Below are 20,335 nucleotides of genomic sequence, written 5' to 3'. Positions count from 1 at the left end.
TTCTATAAATATGTGAATGACTTTGCTTTATTGAAAAAAATCACCTAAAATGACTATTCAAAGCGTAGACAATGCAAACTGACTGAGTTCTTGTTCCCTTTTTAGTACATGTACATGCATGGGCTTATTTGCAAAATAAACTCTGAAGTTTTTTTCCCCAACAAAAATCAGTATCACAGTAAGTGCTTCTGTCATTGACTTATATCAGCTTAAACAGACTGAAACAAAACATTTTTTCATGTTCGCCTATACATTTTGTTAAAAAAAAAGTTGCTGCTGATAACTAGAACTAGGAGGTTCTAGTTACCTAGCAACCCCATCCGAAACTCTGATAGGCTGAGTGAGCACTCTGCTGAAGGCTTAATGAGCAGCTATCCAAGACGGCAGTGAGGTCAGCTGTGTAAATCAAACAGATTTAAAGAATAATATAAATGATAAAATTAGGAAAATATTAATGTTCAAAGCAATGCAACGGCAGTTTGTGGATATAATAATGGGTTTGGACTTAATATTTTTCACTGCATTTAGATCATCATGGTGTTTGTGAGTTTATTTCTGTTGGAAAAAAAATGACAACAAATACAGATTTTTGGACTACAATAATGTCAGAGTGAAAGTGGAATATGTTTTTGAAAGTGGGACGTTATTATATGATGGTGTAAGTACAGGTTGAACAGATAGATGGCGCTGTTCACGTGCCGTCAGTTGATGAGGTTGACGGAGGAAAGAAGAAGAGACAGAGGCGAGTGAGCTAACTGTACATGCACTGGAGTTACTAAAAGTTATGAGGAAGACCCAGAGCGTGTGTTTGGACGGATTTATTCCTCCACACGGCCACGTCGCTTACACTGGTGGCAGCCGTGGGGTGTTTCACCTGTGAAATATCGCCATTTGGGATTCTGCTCAACTTCATAAGTCTCCGACGCTGTAAGCTAACGTTAGCCGCGCTAGCCGCTAGCTAACTGTAGCCGTCAGTACAGTCAGTTAGCTCGCCACTACAATCCACGTTTTGTTGTTTTGTTAGCTTCACAGAGTTTAGAAACCGTGTTTCGGTCAGTTAACTCCGTCTGAGAGCTAAGGAAAGTAATAAAAGAATGAAGAAAAAATCATCAAGTCTGAGGATGAACCCCCCCATATATACAATAACACTTCATAGGTGAGTAATGACTGTTTGTGTGTATTTTATCTGACAGAAGAGTTAAAGGTGCCTGCTGTGGTAGTTTGTGTCTTGAAATGGTCTGCACAGCTTTAGATAAAATATGCCGTATGACTATAGGCCTATCGCTTAAATAACAATGAATACAGTAGATGAAGTTTTCATCAAAAAGTAAGGCCCATGGATGGGCCTTCGGATCAGAAGGCTTATAATGAACAAACTGACATATATTGCATTTTGGCTTTTGATTAATAACTCCCTAAGGGACTTTTTTCAAAGCAGACATTTTGACTTGTCATAACACGAAAAGCACAGGTGAAATTGATAACGTTAACAATTTCTCAATTCCAATAACCTTTTCCAGTGAGCCAGCATGGACAATACCAGGACATACCCTAAATCGATTGTTAGTGCTTTTGAAAACACCTGTGCTTTCCTTGCTATGACACCTCAATTTGTCTGCTGTGAAAAAGGGCTATGGTTTACAATTCACAAGTTTTTTTGGCTGTAGAAATTGCTACAAAAAAAGAAAAATAAACACATTGGAGTCCTGACACAAGACCCCCTTTGAGATGTTGAAATGTCACAATAGGAAAGCATAATAATCACTTAATGACAGCTGAATTGCAGTTAGCAGCTTTGGTTTCAGGGTCCTGATAGTATGGATGCTTGAACAAACTCATTGTTAATGTTATCAGTTACAGCTGTGTTCTACCTTCCATGACAAATGGAAATGTCTGCTGTGAAAGAAAAGGCCATTTTGAACCATAATAGCTTACAGTCCCAGGGTTTCTTTAAGAGTAAGAGACACAAGAAAATCAAAAAATAAAAAAATCAATATTTATCAGGCTTTCTTTTATTACTATGACCCAGGTTTGTTGAACAGGCTGCCTGAGGACTTGAGGGCAGCAAAGGAGGTTGATATTTTTAAAAGCAAACCCAAGACCTACCTTTTTTGTCTGGATTTTATTGAATTTTATCTTATTGACTATATATTTATATGCTTTAGTCTGTTTTACTGTTTCTCTAGTTGGTATTATATAATATGATTATTTTTGAAATATTTATTTTTTTACTTTGTGCTTTTATTTTCCTCTTATCTGCTGTTAAGAGTATTCGACCTATTTATAATTTTATGTATTTATTTGTTTATTTCTATCTATAGATTTTATCTTGCCTCTTGTGTTTCATCACCTCAGTTTCTGGTTTTAATGAATACTCATATCATAGTGCTGTACTTAATTACAAAGTATTGCTTTTTATGCATGTGCTTGTGTGTATCTAATAAGTCTAACTAATTAACACTGCAAAATGGAATCAAGCCTTAGTTTTTTGTTGGGGAGTCATGAGTCCACATGGTTGAGCGTCAGGGGTTAATGCTGTCTCCTGCCTGTGGTTTAATCTGTCCCAAGTTCAGATGCAGGGAGGTGCTACCCTAACACAGTGGTGCCTGTTTAAACCCTGGTACGCCGCTGCCTGACCTGAATTAGTGCTGTGAAGTCAACCATAGAAATGACTCAGAGGTACTGCAGGCGAGTGGAGGAGGAGGAAGATGGAGGAGTTAGAGTGAGAAAGAAGCCTCACACACTGCCTACAACAGGTGTGATAGGAGAGAGACTGAGGGGGAAGTTAACACAAAATGTTGTTGAGTTGAGCCCGCAGCTTTGAATAACCTAAGAAGGGAAAATGTCGAAAATTGATGACAACCTCAGCTAACAAACCAGAGCTTGATTCCCTTTTGCTGTGTTTTAATAACACAGTTTAATAATTGAAAAAAATAGATAAAAGTACCACAAAAAAAGATTACTGAAAAAGCTGCGTAGAAGAGGACAGTCTTAATCTCCATTTTAAAATATTTTAAGTCCAAAAAAGAGCTGCAGCATAGTGACTAAAAGCTGTTAAACCACTTTTTATTTTAACACAGGGCACCACTAACTGAGCAGGAGGAGAAGTAGAAAGTGTCATAAGATTAAATTACTTAAGCAATATAAAAATACCTCAAATTTGTACAGTATTTGTAAATACAGAACTTGAATAAATGTACTAAGGTACATTCCACCCCTGATCACCAGTTTGTAAGATTCGTCAGACGGGGACCATAAATGTCTGTACAAAAGTTCATGACAATCCATCAAATAGTTGTTGAGATGTTTCAGTGCACTGCCCTCCCTAAGGCTGTGCCATTAGAGTGGTTATAATACTTTATTGACATAAGCTGAAACCATTGTACAGTCATTATGTAATCCCTGGATTTATCTCCTATTTGATTATTATGGATGATGTCCAACAGTGCTCATAAGAGCCTGTGGGAGGTGTTTGTACCTGTGTTAGTGTACATTCCTCCCCACACCTATGAATCACATGAGATGTGCTGCGACACGCTGTGGTCTCTCAGTCAAAAGGCCTTTAATAACTCCTTATCACACTTTCTAAGTCTCTGCCTCTCTATCAAGTTGATGTGGCCTCGAGGCTTTTACGAAAAATAACCTCACCAGTCAACAGCTACACGCTGCTCTGAGCATATGGTTTACCAAGGAGGTGAAAATACCCGATGCCGCGGTCCAAAACCCCAGCTCAAATTACTGTTGTTACATCAAACATCTCCTTTGGTCACGATAATAATAACCACATCTCTGGGGGAAAACAAGGCCTGTGACGCGCGAGAGTGCATGGAAACAGAGGGGCACAGAGCCCTGAAATACAACGCCACAGAGAAGCTCATAGCTCATGGTTGACCATTTTAATCCCCCCTTCCATTCATCAGATCCCCCACTATGTGGAGCTGCTGCCAGGGACCCCCATCACTCCCCCACTAACACACACGCTCAGTGCCACAGACGCTGGGAAGCAGCCAGACCTGCAATCAAGGAGGGTCATTAGAGGGTCAAAGCAGAAGCAGCCATGTTACTTTTGAACATGCATGGAAAAAAATGACCCATCTGCAGGTTACTGGACAGGAATATGAAAGCAAATAAGAGATATAAATATTTTAATTTTAAGAGCCACTGAATACTTAATATTAAAAAACTAATATAAAAAAGTTCACAAAGTCCTATGTTTTTAAATTAAAAAAAGGATTCGGGTTGCGCAAATTTGATTGGTCAAATACAGATCTGAAAATTCAAATTTTAAGATAAATTTAAAAAAAAAAAACAAAAACTTAAAACTTTTTAGTTTCTCAAGCCAGGACAGGATAGAACATCGAGCCTAAACGTAGTTGTACTTTTTTAATTTCTTTCAATTTAAATTTTGAAATCTGAATTTGAGCAATAGAATTTAATTAATTTGAACATTAAAAAAAATAAAATAAAATTGCAAATCTACAAATTTTACATTATGTCAAGGAGGTGAATTCGGAGCACATAAAATTAGATACAATACAGATATTTTTGTCTCTTACTTGCTTCCATACATAGCATTCTGCAGACAGTACTTCCTACTCTGGGATATGAAAATTAGTTTTACACCAATAATCCCAGTGCTATCAAACTGTATATTACACATCTGCACATTCAGCGATACATATAGACATTTAGACAACTGTTTAATTAAGAAATTGTTGAAATCCTTCATGTCAGAGTATGAAAATCTGATTTTGACCAATTGAATCCAAGTAATAATTTTTTTTTTTTAGTTCTTGAACTTGAACTTAATTTTTTATCTGAATGTGTAAACATTGAAGAATAAGTTGTTCTTATATATGTATATATATATATATATATATATGTACACAGCATTTTCAAGAAGAACACACCAGATCCAAGCTAAACTTTTTGTCTTTTAATAACAAAACAATTGACAATATAAAAAAGTATGTGATGACAACCATAATAAAATACTTAAACTGCTATGGCAACAAAAAACATTCACAATTCTTTCATCATAATTGTTTTTTTTTTTTTTTAGCTTTGAATACAAACTATTTTCACTACACTCTGCAACCTTAATGAAAGTAAATTCAGGAGGCATAAAGCTACAGTACATAGCTATGTTTTAAGACTTTAAGACAACCAAGACAAGGCCTTGAGATTGAGACTGCTACTGAGTTGGTCATCGGTCTTATTAGATATCTGGCTCTAGGTTGTGTATACATTTAGGGAATTTACAGGATTTAGACAAGGCACATAAATAGATGTTTGCAGACATGCTCCACATGGAATCAAACACACTCAATCACTTCAAACATAATGCCGTGCTTCCCATTTTTAAGACTAGGATGTTAAACATTTTTTAAAGATGAGCTTTTTCTTTGCTATGTAACAAATTTGGGATTACGTCATCTTTCAACTTAGTCCAGTCTTCGTAGTAGGTTTCTATCTCAACATTTTGCTTGAAATGTAAACAGAAGTCTGAGGAACCGAACTGCTCCGGTTAAAAATCTCAAATTTGCATCATAACTACAGCCAGAATATAAAGTTTCTGTTAAAGTAAAGGCAATAATACAACGTGTTGCAGGGACTTCCATTCACACACTGAAATATCAACAGTTTGTAGGTAAACTTGTGTTTTCTATGGAACTGGGAGAGGTGATTTCAGACACTTGGCGTTGGCTGAGCCTGCTGAGGGTTGCTGGCAGCTGTGGGGGTGGCCTGTCGGGGAAGTGTGTACATGGCACCCAGGAATTGATCTGCAATACGTCCGGCCTCACGGAGTCCGCTGAGCAGGGCGCCGTGAACTGTAGCGGGGTAGTTCCTTATTGTGTGCTCCCCAGAGAAGAAGAGACGAGGGACGGGCTGAGAGAAAAAAGGAAAACCACATTTAGATTGATGCTGGATTGTCCCAAAAATAATGGGTTATTAAATGAAAACAGGGGATTGGTTAGAGGAGAAAATGTGTGGAAGTTAAGTGCCAGAACTCATCAGTCAACACATAAATATGACTCAATCAGCATGCCAACTTCAAAAACAGCCCCAAAAGCATCTGTGTGGGGAGTAAACTGCCCCTGCTTTGGTTTGGTTGAGTGTTGTGGGCAGGCTGGGATGCCTTCTCTCCCCTCCCTCGCTTTCTCACACACATTTTCACTCAAACTCAACACGATGACTCCGTCGTGCTTACCTGTGAGGCTCCCGGTATGGCAGGGCCAGGAGTGATGGGTTGTGCCATCAGGTCATAGTCGTTACCTGAAGAACCCGCAGCGACGTACGAGTAGGAGCCCCTTGCCCAGGGATCTGCGCGCCACCGCGTGACCACAGTTTCCTTTGGCTGCCATGACAACAAACAACAACACATACGTCTTAGGAGTTTCCATGAAGATATTAGAGGGACCTGTAAACAGCTGGATGGTGAACAGTTCCAACGCTGGCCTCCATGCATATGATTTTATCCCATATGAAACCATAAGCACATGATTTATAATGACGGGTGGTTTGGACACGACTCCACTTGTGAGTGCCTTTCACATGTGCTCGGCTCGCTGTGTAAAGTCGCGCTGGTTGTGGGGGTCGATTCAAGAACGGATTTGACATTCCACTCAAAGTAGTGGAAAACCCAGAAAAAACACTAATGATGGAGCTCAAAAAAATATCACCCACCACTACTTTTCTGTAAACAACAAACATAATCAAGTTGTATTTGAACAAAACAGCCAGCTATGCTGAATTGTGTGGACAACTTGGTTGGGAACAATTTGGCATGTGGACTCAGAGTTAAGTTAAAACAGCACTGAAAGGCCAAAGTGAAGAAACATGTACCTGCGGCACAGCGCTGCTTCCAAATATTCCTTTGAGAATAGCCAGGCAGCGTCCGACAATCACATCATCACTGATGTTCTCCATGATGCCAGCTGCCTCACCAGCCATCAGAGCGAGTAGGATTGGGGCTGAAAGAAGAGTAGGCACAATTCGTTATATTAACTTTTAATGGGAACATTAGAGAAGCAAAGAGCATATATGGACAGGAAATATACAGATCAGCCACAACATTAAAACCACTGACAGGTGAAGTGAATTACATTGATCATCTCCTTACTACTACTAATGTTCTAATAGGAAACCTTGGGTCCTGGCATTAATGGATCCACCATGCTAGGCAAGCACACCTCCTCATGCAGGCAAATAATATTTTAAGACTTTTTTATTGCCAGTCAGGATGATATTTAAAACCAATTTTACCATAACCAAAACTGGGGAAAAAAAGAAAATAAAAAATCATGAACCAGCATTCTTTTTGGTCTAGTGAAAAAGTATATTTGGCCAGAATTGGAAATTCCTTGCAATTATTGTTCATTTTTATACCCTGTATGTGGGATTATTCCACTGCTTTAAGACCCATCACGAAGAGTTTAAGAAAAGGGAGATAATCAATGTAATTCACTTTATTTTTCAGTGTTTTTTTAACTGTATTTTTTGTTTTTTCAATAATAATCGCACAAAATAAATATACACATGCACATGTACAAAGTACTATAACAGCAATAGTGCACTGCATAAATTGAATCAAGAAGGGGGGTGGGGGGGTGGGGGGGGGGGGGTTAAGAGTGTCTACAAAAGAGAGAATAAATCAAAATTAGGCCTAATAGGTCTTTGTATGAGTCTTGATAGGGTTTGAGAAATACTACTACAATAATTTGATATCCTTGTGCAGCTCTAGAACATAATAGCACCTGTCAGTGGTTTTAATGTTATGGCTGAATGGTGTATACAGACAGGAGATACTGTATATCTCAATACTGCATCACTCTGCAGTGTGAAACTAAAAATGATCTTTTGTCACCTTTGTAGAGGTTCCAGAAGAGGAAGAGTTCGCCCCGACTTGCTGTGGTGGAGCCAACATGACCAAACAGGTTGACGCTGGGATCCCAGAACACACGGTCAAAACACAGCACCACCTTCACACAGGGAGGAGCACAACATAAAAACCGTCACACAACAATCAAAGTTTTTATTTTATTCAAATGGCCTGTTGAAGCATATCTTAGGTTCAGCACATTTACTGCCGTCACCTCACTGTTATGAATGTGGGAATGGTAGAGCGCCCTCTGCTGGAGACACCGCATTAGTAGCAGCTCAGATTGCATAATAATGCAGTATTCTCCTCTCTGCTGCAGTCGAATTAGGAGATAAACTACACTGCTGCAGATGATGCTCAGCAACAGAGAGATTGCGAGAGCTGGTGGGTCAGGAGTGACGCACAATGAGCGCTCTGATCGGATTATTAACACTCGAGTGAAAACGCACCTTTCATTCGCACGCCATCCGACTGCCCATCCTCTCCTATACGTTACACATTTCCCATGTCACCCTTTCGATCCCTCTATCCATTCTCAGTCTGAGCCTAGATGCATACCAGGATAGAGCAGTATCTCCTTGGCAACGAACACAATCATTTTCTGATTATTAATCAGTTTTTGGCCCTCTTCCACTGAAGGTCAAACTCCTAGCATAAGGACACTGCAGCAGAGAGAAAAGAAGGAGGTGTCTCTGAGGAACAGATCCTCAGTCCTGCCGGAAGCACACTGCATGATTTAAAACCTGAGTTGAACTGTGATTTGATTTATTTCAAGACTGGTCAGTTTGCACTGGTCAGCACAGAATCTGGCAGATCACACTCAGCACACGTTCCTGTAGTGGGAGGAAAGAATTCTAATCTTAAAATCTCTGGTCTCTCACTTAGACGTCACCCTACTCAGGGCTGTCTGGACAAAAGCAGCTGCGGTTAAGGTTAAGGGTAGCAGATTAGAAGGAATGACGCTCAGTAGAGCTGGGTATCGTTTGAAAAAAATTACAATACCAGTAGATACCTATGATGTGGATGGAGCGGTGTGTAGTACAGTCATACTTCTGAGCAATTTAGTACAATCTTGGAACACTGAAATGCCAAATCAATCAAATACACCATGCTTGACTTCACCACACCACAGGCTGTATTGGTTATAGCTGATACTGCAGGACTGTGAGATCCATAGTTAGGAGAGTCCACTCAGCCCTGTGCATACAGTGACACGGCTTACTGCATCACATGTCTAATGCTATCCAAAAGTCATTAACGTGTTCAACAACAAAGTCAAGCTGTTTCGGTGTTGCTGTGAGTTTGTTGGGTCACCTTAACAGCTCATTGTTGGATGTTAGCCACTGCTGCTGTGTTAGCTTTTGCTGACCAGGCAGACATTAACTAACCATTTGCTAGGAGTAAAGCAACTCTCGAGATGGCAGCAAGGTTTGGGACAGTCAGAGATAAGACCCCTGGTGCAGAAAAGGATCGAATACAGTTATCTTTTGAGGTGAGACGTTTTGACGCTACTTGGTAATGGGTTATTTCAGTCGATACTTTAAAGATATCGTGTACTGATAACCAGCCTTAAAGCTTAGTCTGATAAATGTTGAGCACCATACCTTGTTGAGGTTGCCAAAGCCCATCCTCTGTATAGCAGATGTCTTCCATTCAGGCAGCGGAGGAACAAACTGCACAGCAGGGGGCTGCTGCTTCAGCACGCCAAGAGGCAGGGTGCACAGCACAGCATCACACTTGTATATGAAGGTCTGAGTCGTAGAGCGAGTGTTGACTGCTATCACCTCACAGCCTGGAGAAAGAACAGATGAGGAATTGTTAACAGGGTTCCTGCAGATTAGGGCAAGGTAGATTTAAGACTGCTAAGACTTTTTTAGTGCCACTCAGAATTAAGACCAATTTTCTAATAACCAAAATTGACAGATAATTTTATTTTGCCCAAATGAGCATTTTTAAGACTTTTAGAAAATTATCTTCAGACAACATAAAGACAAATAAGGTCATATTTTCAGATTAATTAATTCAATGCCTTTTAAGTCTTTTTAAGGATTCGCCCTAGTTTAAACACATATTGTACATCCTTATGAACATCAGTTATGAAATCCATAGATGTGGACGACAAACACATGCTCCTGCGCACGTACCTGAAGCTGTGTATCGGACCTGGCGTACTGCTGTGTTTAGTTTGATGTCCAAACCTTCAGCCAGGGCCACAGGGACGCAAGAGTATCCGTTCCTTACTGTCAGGTGGCTGCCAGTGAACTCAAAGTCATCATCCTGTGGATACATTAATAATCTGTCACCCTAGTAGTACAATTATCCTCTTGATGTTATAAAACTGAATGGCAGGTACCTCTTAGTTAAACTAGCAGAAGCTCGTTAGGCACATTGGTCTGTAAGAGGCCCGAGGGTCTTTGCACTGCAAGACCATTGTCAGGACTACACAGTTATGACATCTTTAAATGGGTGCATGTATATACCTGATCCCAGTGCTTGAGAGAAAGGGTGGAGAGGGGCGTAGCGTTGGCAAACTCCAAGTTGGCAAAGTGCCAGTCTAGAATCTGCCGATCCCTGGATGACAGGTAAACATCACTGTGGGAAAGAAGGGACAGAAAGAGACACGGTGATGCACACTGACAGCTATTCAGACATCAGAGGGACAGGTTTACTCATGCACAAACTGTAAATGCTTAACTCAAACTGGTGCTAATGTAATAATACATATTTGAACACACAGCATTAACTGGAAACTAAAATTGCCACAGGACATATAACAGGTAAACATCTGTTGCTAAGGGCTGCGAGGCTCCAACTAGCAGCAATTATCTTTTATTACCAATAAGAACAGACTATTTTCCCTTCAGCACATATGCCAATATTGCTTCAACATTAGCCAGTCAAGCCTGGATAACTCCTGATTAGAGCATTTAATAAAAGACGTCTTCAGCAACAGTTACATCACAGGCTAGCATACTGATCCAAACCAGACCAACAAGCTGCTTCATGTAGTCATTCATTACACTGAAACATTACACACCCAGGGATGTTTTAGCTTCAGGTTCTTGAATATATAGGTTTTTCTAATGGGAAAAAAATGACTTAGGCTTGCCCAGGGGCACAGCATCTATTTACCAAATAGAAGCACGTTAGAGTTGTAGGCCGGGCATTTCTAACGACAAAAAATAACAGAAGCATTACAGTATAATCTTGATTATTGTCCCATAATGACATAAATACTGTGAAGGTATGTAATTTTCCCTATTATTAAAAAAATAGGATCACATAAAGTGTGATTTAATCATTAAACTGTTTGCATGTAAAGAAGAGATAAGTGAATAAATAGAGACAAGCTCAGTTTCATTCTAGCCACCCTCATCCATCCCTACAGTGAACTGACACTGTGCATTTTTAACTTAAAGCTGGGCAATATATGTATATTTTATCAACATCGCAATATAAGACTAGATATCGTCCTAGATTTTGGATATCTAAAATTTTGTCTTTTCCTGGTTTTAAAGGCTGCATTACAGTAAAGTGACGTACATTTCTGAACTAACCGGACTGTTCTCCGGTTGTATTATTTGCCTTTATGCACTTTGTCACTATCACCACATTACCGTTAATAATTTTAAAAAAGCCCACTGTATTAATATTTTAGGAAAGCAATAATAGTCAACCCAACAATATCGCTGTAGTATTGATATTAAGGTATTTAGTCAAAAATATTGTAGTTCGATTTTCTTTATATCGCCCAGCCCTACTGTAACTAAAGGTATAGCAAATAACAGAATAAGGAGTAGCAGCTGGGGAGATTTTTGCTAATACTTCAGAGGGACTGATTACCTGGGTGGATTGGCCTCCAGCTCCTGCAGCTTCTCCTCCAGCTTGACCTGCATCTCCACCAACTCATCGTACTCCTGCACAGGGACAAGGCAGATAGCAAAGACATGTATATACATCATTATTTAGTATCACTGCTAGGAAATACTAATACAATAAGAATTTTTTTTCTGTATTTGTAGATTTCATTATCAAATTTAAAACTCCAATTAAAACAAATGAGCTAAAACTTTAAAAGTAATTGAGAAGCAAACCTGTTTGGCATATTTTATCAACATCTTGACAATTTTCAACTACAACTAACAATTAATATTAGAGGTCCAAAGATTAGTTATAATTAGTCAGTCAGAAGAAAATGCAATGCCCAGTATTTCGATAATCAATTACTAGTTTCAGTCATTTCTCAAGCAAAAATGTCCAACATTTGCTTGTTCCAGCTTCTTAAATGTGACCACCTGTTGCTTTTCTTTGTTATTTATGATGATAAATGAAGACTCTTTGCATTTTGGACTGTTGAAATACTGCAAACTGAAGATTTCACTTCGGGTTCTGGGAAATTTAATTAATTTAATTTTAATTTTTAATTAATATTGTGAAAATAATTGGCAGATGGGTCAATAACTAAAGTAACTGATAGTTGTAGCCCTGATGAAGATGTATTTCGTGTTACAGTATTAAGAATGTGCTTACATTTTACAATTATACAACTAAAATTATGACAAATAATTATCTAAAAATGATATTTCACATCAAACTGAGCAGCTATCAGACTTGAGGGTACACACCCAGGGGGTTTGGGGGTATGTAGAAAGGACATGTAGTCTTGACAGAAAGGGGCTGACTCAACCTGTTCATCAGTTCACCACAATAGCGCCAACTATAGCAGCAGTGCAGAGTCTAGTAATACCACCAACCGCGCCAGCCCCCGGGACACAGCTACACTGAGTCAAGTCTAAAACTTGTACATCCTAATGACGCCTTCAAGCTAGTAGGCAGGCTGACCTGGGAAAATACTACCAACAGCAAGAATACTGGAAAACATCCCAGCAAAAATATCCTGACGCAGCCTTAAAATCTTGTTATATAGTGTAGTCATGCATGTCATGAACACACACACTCTTAAATGCTCATTCTGTCTTGTGTGTGTGTAGACATAAAGACAGTCAGACTGTGATTCAAAAGCCTTGAAGTGGTTTCGCAGACAGCGGATGGGTAGCAGACAAATTCAGTTCAGACACCAGCTGTGTTTAAACCAACTAAAACCTCCTTCTAAAATACACACATAGCAGCAGTGGAGGTGATTTATCTGAAGCAAAAATAAAACAGCGGCACTCACTCTAATAATATATCCTACCGAGGCATTAAACCACTTAAACACAGCCTGTCTGGTTTACTTAGAGAGCACGGCATTAAAATTCTGTGAGGCATCCACCCTGACCCAGGAATCCATAAAAAATACCCACTTTACATGCTGCTGCTTCTGCTTTATAAAACTGCTGGAAATGATCTGACCTCCAATTAAAATGTTTCTATCCTGAAAATTGTGCTGGTCAGCCTTCTGACCTGCAGGTACGCCTAATAATCAACAAAGGAAATGTAATATTGCTTCAAAGTAATTCAAACTATAGCAGCAGTGACTACGTAATACCCACAGCACCACAAGCACAGTTGGAAATAGTTAGCTTTTAAGCCTAACTGCCTTGACTCGAGTATTTTAAGTCCTGCAGATTGATTTCAGCCTGTAAGTAATGAAAGTGTCACACTGTAATCTCTGGATGACAACCAGTCTAGATAACTGCCCGCAGCTTGTAAATATTTGCAGGAAGTGTGAAGAGATATAATAGGACTCTTGTAACTTTCTTATATGACACTCTTCAGCTTTTTGATGATCACTGTGTCTCCCTCCTTTCTTAAAAAGTGTTTGAGCTCACTTTGCAGAGCGCGGTGAGGTCGCGGTGTTTGCTCTTCACCAGGAACTCAGCTGTGATATCTCTGGGCGGTTTGACTTCACTGGCCTCTTTGTACTGCTGATGGAGCTCCTTAACACGTTCCTTAGTGGTCACCATCTGAGAGGGAGGAGCAGAGCGAAATAAGGAAGTCATAGGGTGATGGTGGAGAGGGAGAAAAAAAATCAACATCAAGAAAATGGTTATGTTGTTAAAATTTAACCCCTGTAATTGGCTTCTAAAAGGCATCAGGTTAAGCGCTTCATGGAGGATCAACTTGCAGCTCTGCCTTCATTGACTGAAATGTTGCAGATCAGCCTGAAATCGGATGTTTAAAACCAGTATTTCAGTCTGAAGCCTGATATTCTCACCATATTGGCACTTTGGGACTGCCGTCAGATCTTTCAGCAATTTATTAAAATGAAGTTTATCAATCAAACAAATATAACGGACAAACCAAATGACAGATGTTTGCCAAATATATACTATAATTAAATGTCGACAGTCCTTCTAATGTTTCCTCCACAGCCTGCATAAAAGTGGAAGCCACAGAGATTGCACCTACTGGTTTGTAGAGTGCCATTTGAAGAAGTTTGGCATTCTGGCCATAGCTATCCTGTTCTTTTTTTCCCCAGAAGTGACCATATTTGGACAAGAGGGTGGAGGTGGATGTCACGCTTTGCTTTGCCTCTATCCTGACTGACAGGTTGCCATGGTAGCAACTTGTAAATAACAAGGTAGCCTCACTCTTAAGCATACACTGCTGTGTGGAGTTCTTGCACCACCAACTTGATGGCATTATAAAATTTACTAAAGGCATCTGGTGCCTTCCAGAAAAAACCTGATTTGTGCTCACCTTGTTGAGAAGATCCCTGAGATCTTCCTGAGTCTTTACGATCTTCTTCCAGTGTTCTATCTGCTCATCTTTTACATGTTTCTCCTGCAGCCTGCACACACACAAACACAAGGTTAGGACTGTGTGCATCTCTTTTTTTTTTGTAGGACACATCTGTCACCATCTCCTGTGTATGCACTCTTGTAGTTTACACCATACTCACTGTATGACCACCTCCAGGGCTTGTCCCAGTGAAACAGGTTTGTTGTTGAGAAAGTTAAAGTCCAGCTGGTGGCTCAGGAAAGAGGTGGCCTCCAGCAATCTGTTGAACTCTTGCTCCACCATTTCATCTTTTTCTTTTGGCACCTGGACACACACAAACAAAGGACCGTAAGTCACACTAATGACAGCAGTGATAGTCTTTATAGAAACAGTAGGAAAAGCATGCCGAACTCTTCCAGAGCTAAAGGCAGTAAAAGTATTATAACTGGTAAAATAAGTGGAATTTGATGTAATTTATGGCATTTATACATCACTCCATAGTCAAACTTGTAATCATCTCTCACTTCTCTTATTTGGACATACATTTAAATACCCAATCATATTAATAACAATACACAGAAGAAGCATAGTCAAGAAATATTAAATGTAAATAAACCAATACATACACTTGTGCAGCGTTCACCCTTGAATGGATCACCAAATGTCGAACATTTAAGAGGTCGTGAAGACAAGGGGGGGAAGGGAGAGAGTGAGAACATAAGTAAACACAACTTTAACCTCAAACAGGTTTGCACAAAAGTAAAACATGTACATTTAATTTGCCTTTTCCTGCCAAGGAGGAAACCAGTTACACATGATGTAAATGCTTCAAGAGCCCTGCTGGCTAGTTTCTACTTTAATGGAAGTGCCCCGCAAGTGAACCTAAACATCCTACTACTGTTGCTGCCACTTGACAGACAGGACAAAAATGGGAAGGGGGACACACTGTTTATTTCCCGTTTAATGACATTATGCTATATCTGTTCTCTAGATTGCTCTGCTCTGAGAGGAACTGGAGCCGTTGTTGATGACACGCAAGGGTAAGCAGCTAAATTAATCCAACATTCATTGTGTTTTTTGTGGCTCATGGAAAGCCAGATCAGTGCCTCAGGACAACAACAGAACTTGGAGAACAACTTTAAACCCAAACACAGAGCACTTCTATGCCAAGAGGGATCTCTTGTGCATAGCTAAACATCTTCTGTTAAAGGAAGTAAACAACACAAGGTCCTGGTTTCAAAAATGAAATCTGTGTGCACATATCAAACGCAGCTGTAGCCAGAGGTTAGCTGTTTGTGAGGTGACTCTGACCTGATACATAGCTGAAAATGTCAGTGTGACTGAGGCAGGAAGACATTTTTCAGGCATCAGGCTATTAACAGGCTATTTCAGGCCCTGCTACTATTAACTTATTGCCATTTATCAAATTGTATTTTTATTATAAACCTGACATTTCTGCAAATAATCAAAACAAAATGATGCCTATTTACAATTAAGGTAAATATTTAAGGACTCATGAGGTATCTCAGCAATTCTACCTGTTTAATATGACAATATCCTGAGTAGCTTGGCTAATATGGCAGCATTATGTATAAGAGGCGACTTACTCTACTGATTAAAATATCATTATACTCACAGCCTGACCATTAGCTTCATACAGTGGACACTTCTGTTTGATCTTGGCCAGCTCCATGTTAACCTGCTTGCTGATCACTGCCATGGGATTCCCTCCTAAATGAGTACACACACACACACACACACACACACACACACACACACACACACACACACACACACAGACAGAGTTGACAATGACGCAGCATGAACATGGACAATAACACCCTCTACAGGTAGTTTTAGTAACTGTAGAATCTCTTGAAGGACTATTTTATGACTTTATTAAAAGCAGTTGCCTAAAATCATGCATCTGTGTTGAATGCAAAAAGTCCAAATCTAACTCTTACCCAGTCCTGTCACCACCATGGCTCCCAGATCAGCCACATAGTTGCCCTTCCTAAATGTGGCCACTCTGCCTCCAACACGGTCCTGCATGGAAAGAATTAGTTACATTTTTCTGCACTAACATTGTAAACTTGTTAACTATAAACTTAAAAAAAATAAATAAATATAAAAAGCAATGTACATTTAGTTCACTCGATTGGTTATTATACAAACCCTTAGAAAACATGTATATCTTATTACATAGCACATGTAGGGGGAGCTGCTAATCTCACGCTGCTATCAATTACAAAAATACAGTCAATTATTCACAATCAAATGATTATACTAGTTAGGAAAATGTGACAAAACCAAACATATCTGAAACGACAGACTGATAAAAACCTATTTGATGACCCACCCTGGCCTCCAGTACTGTAACATCCATCCCGAAGCTCTGCAGCTGCCTGGCTGCAGCCAGACCAGACACACCTCCGCCAATAACTATAACCTTCCCCGTCTTCTTAGCTGCAACAACAAGCAGAGTAAATTAAATGGTTATCCTTACACCAATGACCTTTCTGAGGTCAGTGTCTCTGAATGACCTTGTCTACATGTAAGAGTAGCCAGTAAATCCCAATATTAGACAACCCCTCTTTATGAACCACTTTGGCTAATCGCTGGTGTTATTTTACCAGTGCAACATGAATGAAGTGAACTTACTGGGTAGAGGCTTGACCCTCTTGTAAATGCCAAAGTTGATGAGACCGTGTCTTTCTAAGTAGCTGTGTATCCTGTGGACTAATACAGCATCACCTAAAAAACAAACGAACAGAAAACAAGCACATCAAATCGTAACTTCTGTATGACTACAGTGTTCTTGGGGGGGGGGGGGGGGGATAAAAATTTAAAGAAAAAAAAAAGTTGCATTTTATGTCTCACTGTTGTATGGTGCTTCAAGCTGCTGTGCTGTGGCCTCAAATGTCAGCTGGATTTTGGGGTTGTCCAGCCACAGTTGGAGCTGTAGGAGGTTAATATGAATGAATATACAGCTCTACATACGTTCAAAACAATGGTGTCATAGTCTTTAGTGTTTTAACACCAAGTAATGTTTGTAAACTGGCACTGACCGTGCGGTTGCGGATGTAGAGGAAGACCTTCTGAGTCTGCTGGGGGCCGCTGATGATGTCAGGGAAGCAGGCAGCCTCCTGGGATGTCATACGATCATGAGGGAGTCGGCTCTGGAAAGCAGCTCCTTCAACACCTAAAAATTACCGTACTTATTACTGCCTTATTAGCAGCATGGAGTGATTATCAGGATCACTTTAGGACTGTGAAAGACAGTCTTCGTGTTAGTTTAAAAAAATCCCGCCATTGTCACTGTAAGAAAAGCTTGGGCTTTTTATTACACATTTTAAGTTTCAAACAAAAACATCTGTTTCATTTCACTGCTTTGATATGACGCAGACTCACCAGACGGCTCCTCTGGTTCACTGTCATTCTCTTCCTCAGGTGGTGGAGGTGGTGGAGGGATAACCTGCTTCCTCTCTTTCTCTGCCTTGGCATTCCTCTCCTCCTCAGAGTAATATTCGTCCTCCGATAGGTTAGCCAGGCTCTCGTCCATCTCGCGGTACTCCACCTGCAACAGTAGGCACAATAAAAGCATCATTAAAACCAAGAACACCATGGTGGGAAGAAGATATTACCTCTGTTGCTAATTTCCACTGGAATATATATGCAAGTGCGAACTTGTGACTTCAGGCAGAGTAATATTGTGCCTAAAGTTCTAATGATTATCCATTTTTGATCCTTTAAAACTAATGGTGACAAATTACAGTGAAATCTGCAAATGCCTGATAAAGGTCATCTTTCTTTCTAATTTCCACTCATCAGTATCAGTTCTGGCAGCATCTTTTCCTCCCTGAGTGGGAGGATGCAGAACCCTAAAATGTTTACTTTTGCTCGCTTGCGACGACTCGTTCTGCGAACTTCAGCTGAGTCTTGGTCTGCCCCCCCAGGGCCTGCTTGGTGAGGCAGAGGGGCTCCTCCAGGTTCCCCACTAGGGGATGACCTCTCTTTTTTCTTTACATCCATAGGGCCTGCAGCTGAGGCTGACGGCCCAGTCTGGGCATCAGAAACCGGGGCCCTTTCACCTCCTGCTGCTCCTGCAGAAGATGAAGAGGAGGAGGAAGAGGAGCCAGCATCTGACTTCTTGCTAGACAGCATCATGGAGGATGTCGGAGGCCTCTCCTGAAAAGGTGCGAAGCACAAAATTGATGACACCAATCAAAATGAAACATACAATAGCCCAAATTAAGATATTTTTAAGGTAAATGGTTGAAATCTGAATGTTCAAAGAAGTATAACTAATAAAAAATAATATAATATTCCTAAAAGAAAAGATGAAAATGATGAAGTGTGGGTTGTGTGTGCTGAGAACAAACCAAAAATGTGTTTGTACCCATTATGGCTTTCTCAAAATTGTTTTTATATTATATCCTGAAATTATTAACAAAAGAAAATGGTTATTTGACTGACTTGCTCGTTGCTTTTAACACAAATTAACATATCTTAAGAGCATTGGTTTAAAACCTCTATGTCAAGTGGTCACTTGGCTGTTGGGGATGGTGAATGCACCTGCAACAAAAGGCTAACAACCACCAAACCCTGTCTGGCTTTGGGAGATGCTTCAACACCCCCCAAAAAATCACAGCTGCATCGCTGGATGATTCAATTAACTGTGCATGAATGTCATGGTTTATGAGATGAGGGCTCCATGGTTAAGTTACAGTAACCTTGTCTTGTTTTACCCATTTCTCCGTGCACCTGGTAATATCCATTCAAACACTAAGAAATAAAGACAGAACCAGAAATATGGTTACGAACAGGACCGATTGGACAACAAATGTTGGCCTTTTACATTACATCCTGTGAGATTTAACCAAGCTAAACACTTTGAAAACCTATTACCAAATATGTACTGAACAATACGAGACAATCTGATGTGATTCACCGAAACGTTTGCTCACTGGCTCATCGGGACTTAGCTAACATTAAAGTCTAGAAAACATAAAGAAGCATGAGCCCTTTAATATGAAATGTGTGCCTTTGTGTTGGATCATTTAATGGAAACAGGACAGGCGTCAGTCGGACACCTTCGTTTGTCATCCTAAACAATTTAACTTCTGTTAGCTCGCAAGATATCTGCATGCTAGCCGAAAAACCGTAGCTAAGGCTATCAACGTTAGCTTGCGTTAGCGAACGGTAGCTTTGTTCTCTTTAAGCGACTTGTACATCGCACATATGGATATATTATATTCTTTTAATATGACTGCAACATAAGTTGTAGTGTCCGCATGGTTTCGATTGCTCCAACGTATATTTAATATAATTTTCTTTATTAGGAGACCATGCCACATTAGCTAACACCGCTAACAATGAGAGCTGTAGCAGGTGCGAGCTAGCGAAAAAAAAAAAGGAATCGCCGGCTTCGTTTACAAAATAATCTGCGTCAATGAATTACTCTAACGCGAGACAGACTTCCCTATATCAGCGAGCTTTTTGTAAAAAAGCAAATGAAGGCATTTAATTTAAAAAATGTTAATATTACCTCGCTATCCTCCGCAGATGTCAACACAAAGACGGCACAGTAGCAGGTCTCCTTTCAATGAACTCTTTCGTGATTGGTGGATCGAAAATGTTACTCAACACCACGTAGCGATACGATTGGTCAAAATAGCTGTCTATCAAAAAGTAGGCGGGGATCTTTTTTTAAGTTTATGTTTAGCCGTGCAAATTGTCTTTTAGCCCATGTTTCAGACACAAATCGGCTTTGTTTTTCAGGTATAAACA

General features: G+C 39.9%; 1 protein-coding gene across 3 annotated transcripts; it reads right to left on the bottom strand.

The window, feature by feature from the left end:
* Window positions 1-4,934: 4,934 nt before the first annotated feature.
* kdm1a (lysine (K)-specific demethylase 1a) lies at window positions 4,935-20,156 on the bottom strand. 3 transcript variants are annotated; one of them, XM_042500362.1, is made up of 22 exons: window positions 20,094-20,110; window positions 19,294-19,330; window positions 18,440-18,733; window positions 17,957-18,125; window positions 17,614-17,747; window positions 17,426-17,504; window positions 17,207-17,299; window positions 16,905-17,011; window positions 16,510-16,591; window positions 16,182-16,276; window positions 15,172-15,189; window positions 14,727-14,869; window positions 14,525-14,615; window positions 13,654-13,788; window positions 11,726-11,799; window positions 10,363-10,474; window positions 10,027-10,159; window positions 9,487-9,674; window positions 7,868-7,982; window positions 6,847-6,974; window positions 6,212-6,358; window positions 4,935-5,889 (listed from the first exon to the last, which is right to left on the bottom strand). In XM_042500362.1, the coding sequence occupies exons 2-22, from the start codon at window positions 19,321-19,323 to the stop codon at window positions 5,689-5,691; spliced, it is 2,568 nt and encodes an 855-aa protein (XP_042356296.1). In that variant the 5' UTR covers window positions 19,324-19,330; window positions 20,094-20,110; the 3' UTR covers window positions 4,935-5,688. The 3 variants fall into 3 exon arrangements, with proteins under 3 accessions (XP_042356296.1, XP_042356297.1, XP_042356298.1); XM_042500363.1 differs by having other exon boundaries at window positions 17,957-18,122; XM_042500364.1 differs by lacking the exon at window positions 19,294-19,330 and having other exon boundaries at window positions 17,957-18,122; window positions 20,094-20,156.
* Between the last annotated feature and the right edge of the window lie 179 nt (window positions 20,157-20,335).

Source organism: Plectropomus leopardus, chromosome 14 (assembly GCF_008729295.1).
Source record: "Plectropomus leopardus isolate mb chromosome 14, YSFRI_Pleo_2.0, whole genome shotgun sequence".
NCBI lineage: Eukaryota > Metazoa > Chordata > Actinopteri > Perciformes > Serranidae > Plectropomus > Plectropomus leopardus.
Note: the sequence above shows the minus strand (reverse complement) of the source record. Positions and strands in the feature narration are given on the sequence as shown.

Bases quoted from the DNA above. Each gene is read 5' to 3' on its own strand.
- kdm1a (XM_042500362.1), bottom strand. From the start codon at position 19,323: ATGGATATTACCAGGTGCACGGAGAAATGG. The intron at 13,789-14,524 runs GTGAGCACAAAT...CCTCCCTCTCAG, and splicing joins TCAGGGATCTTCTCAACAAG to ATGGTGACCACTAAGGAACG. The intron at 5,890-6,211 runs GTAAGCACGACG...TTTTTCTCTCAG, and splicing joins CCATACCGGGAGCCTCACAG to CCCGTCCCTCGTCTCTTCTT.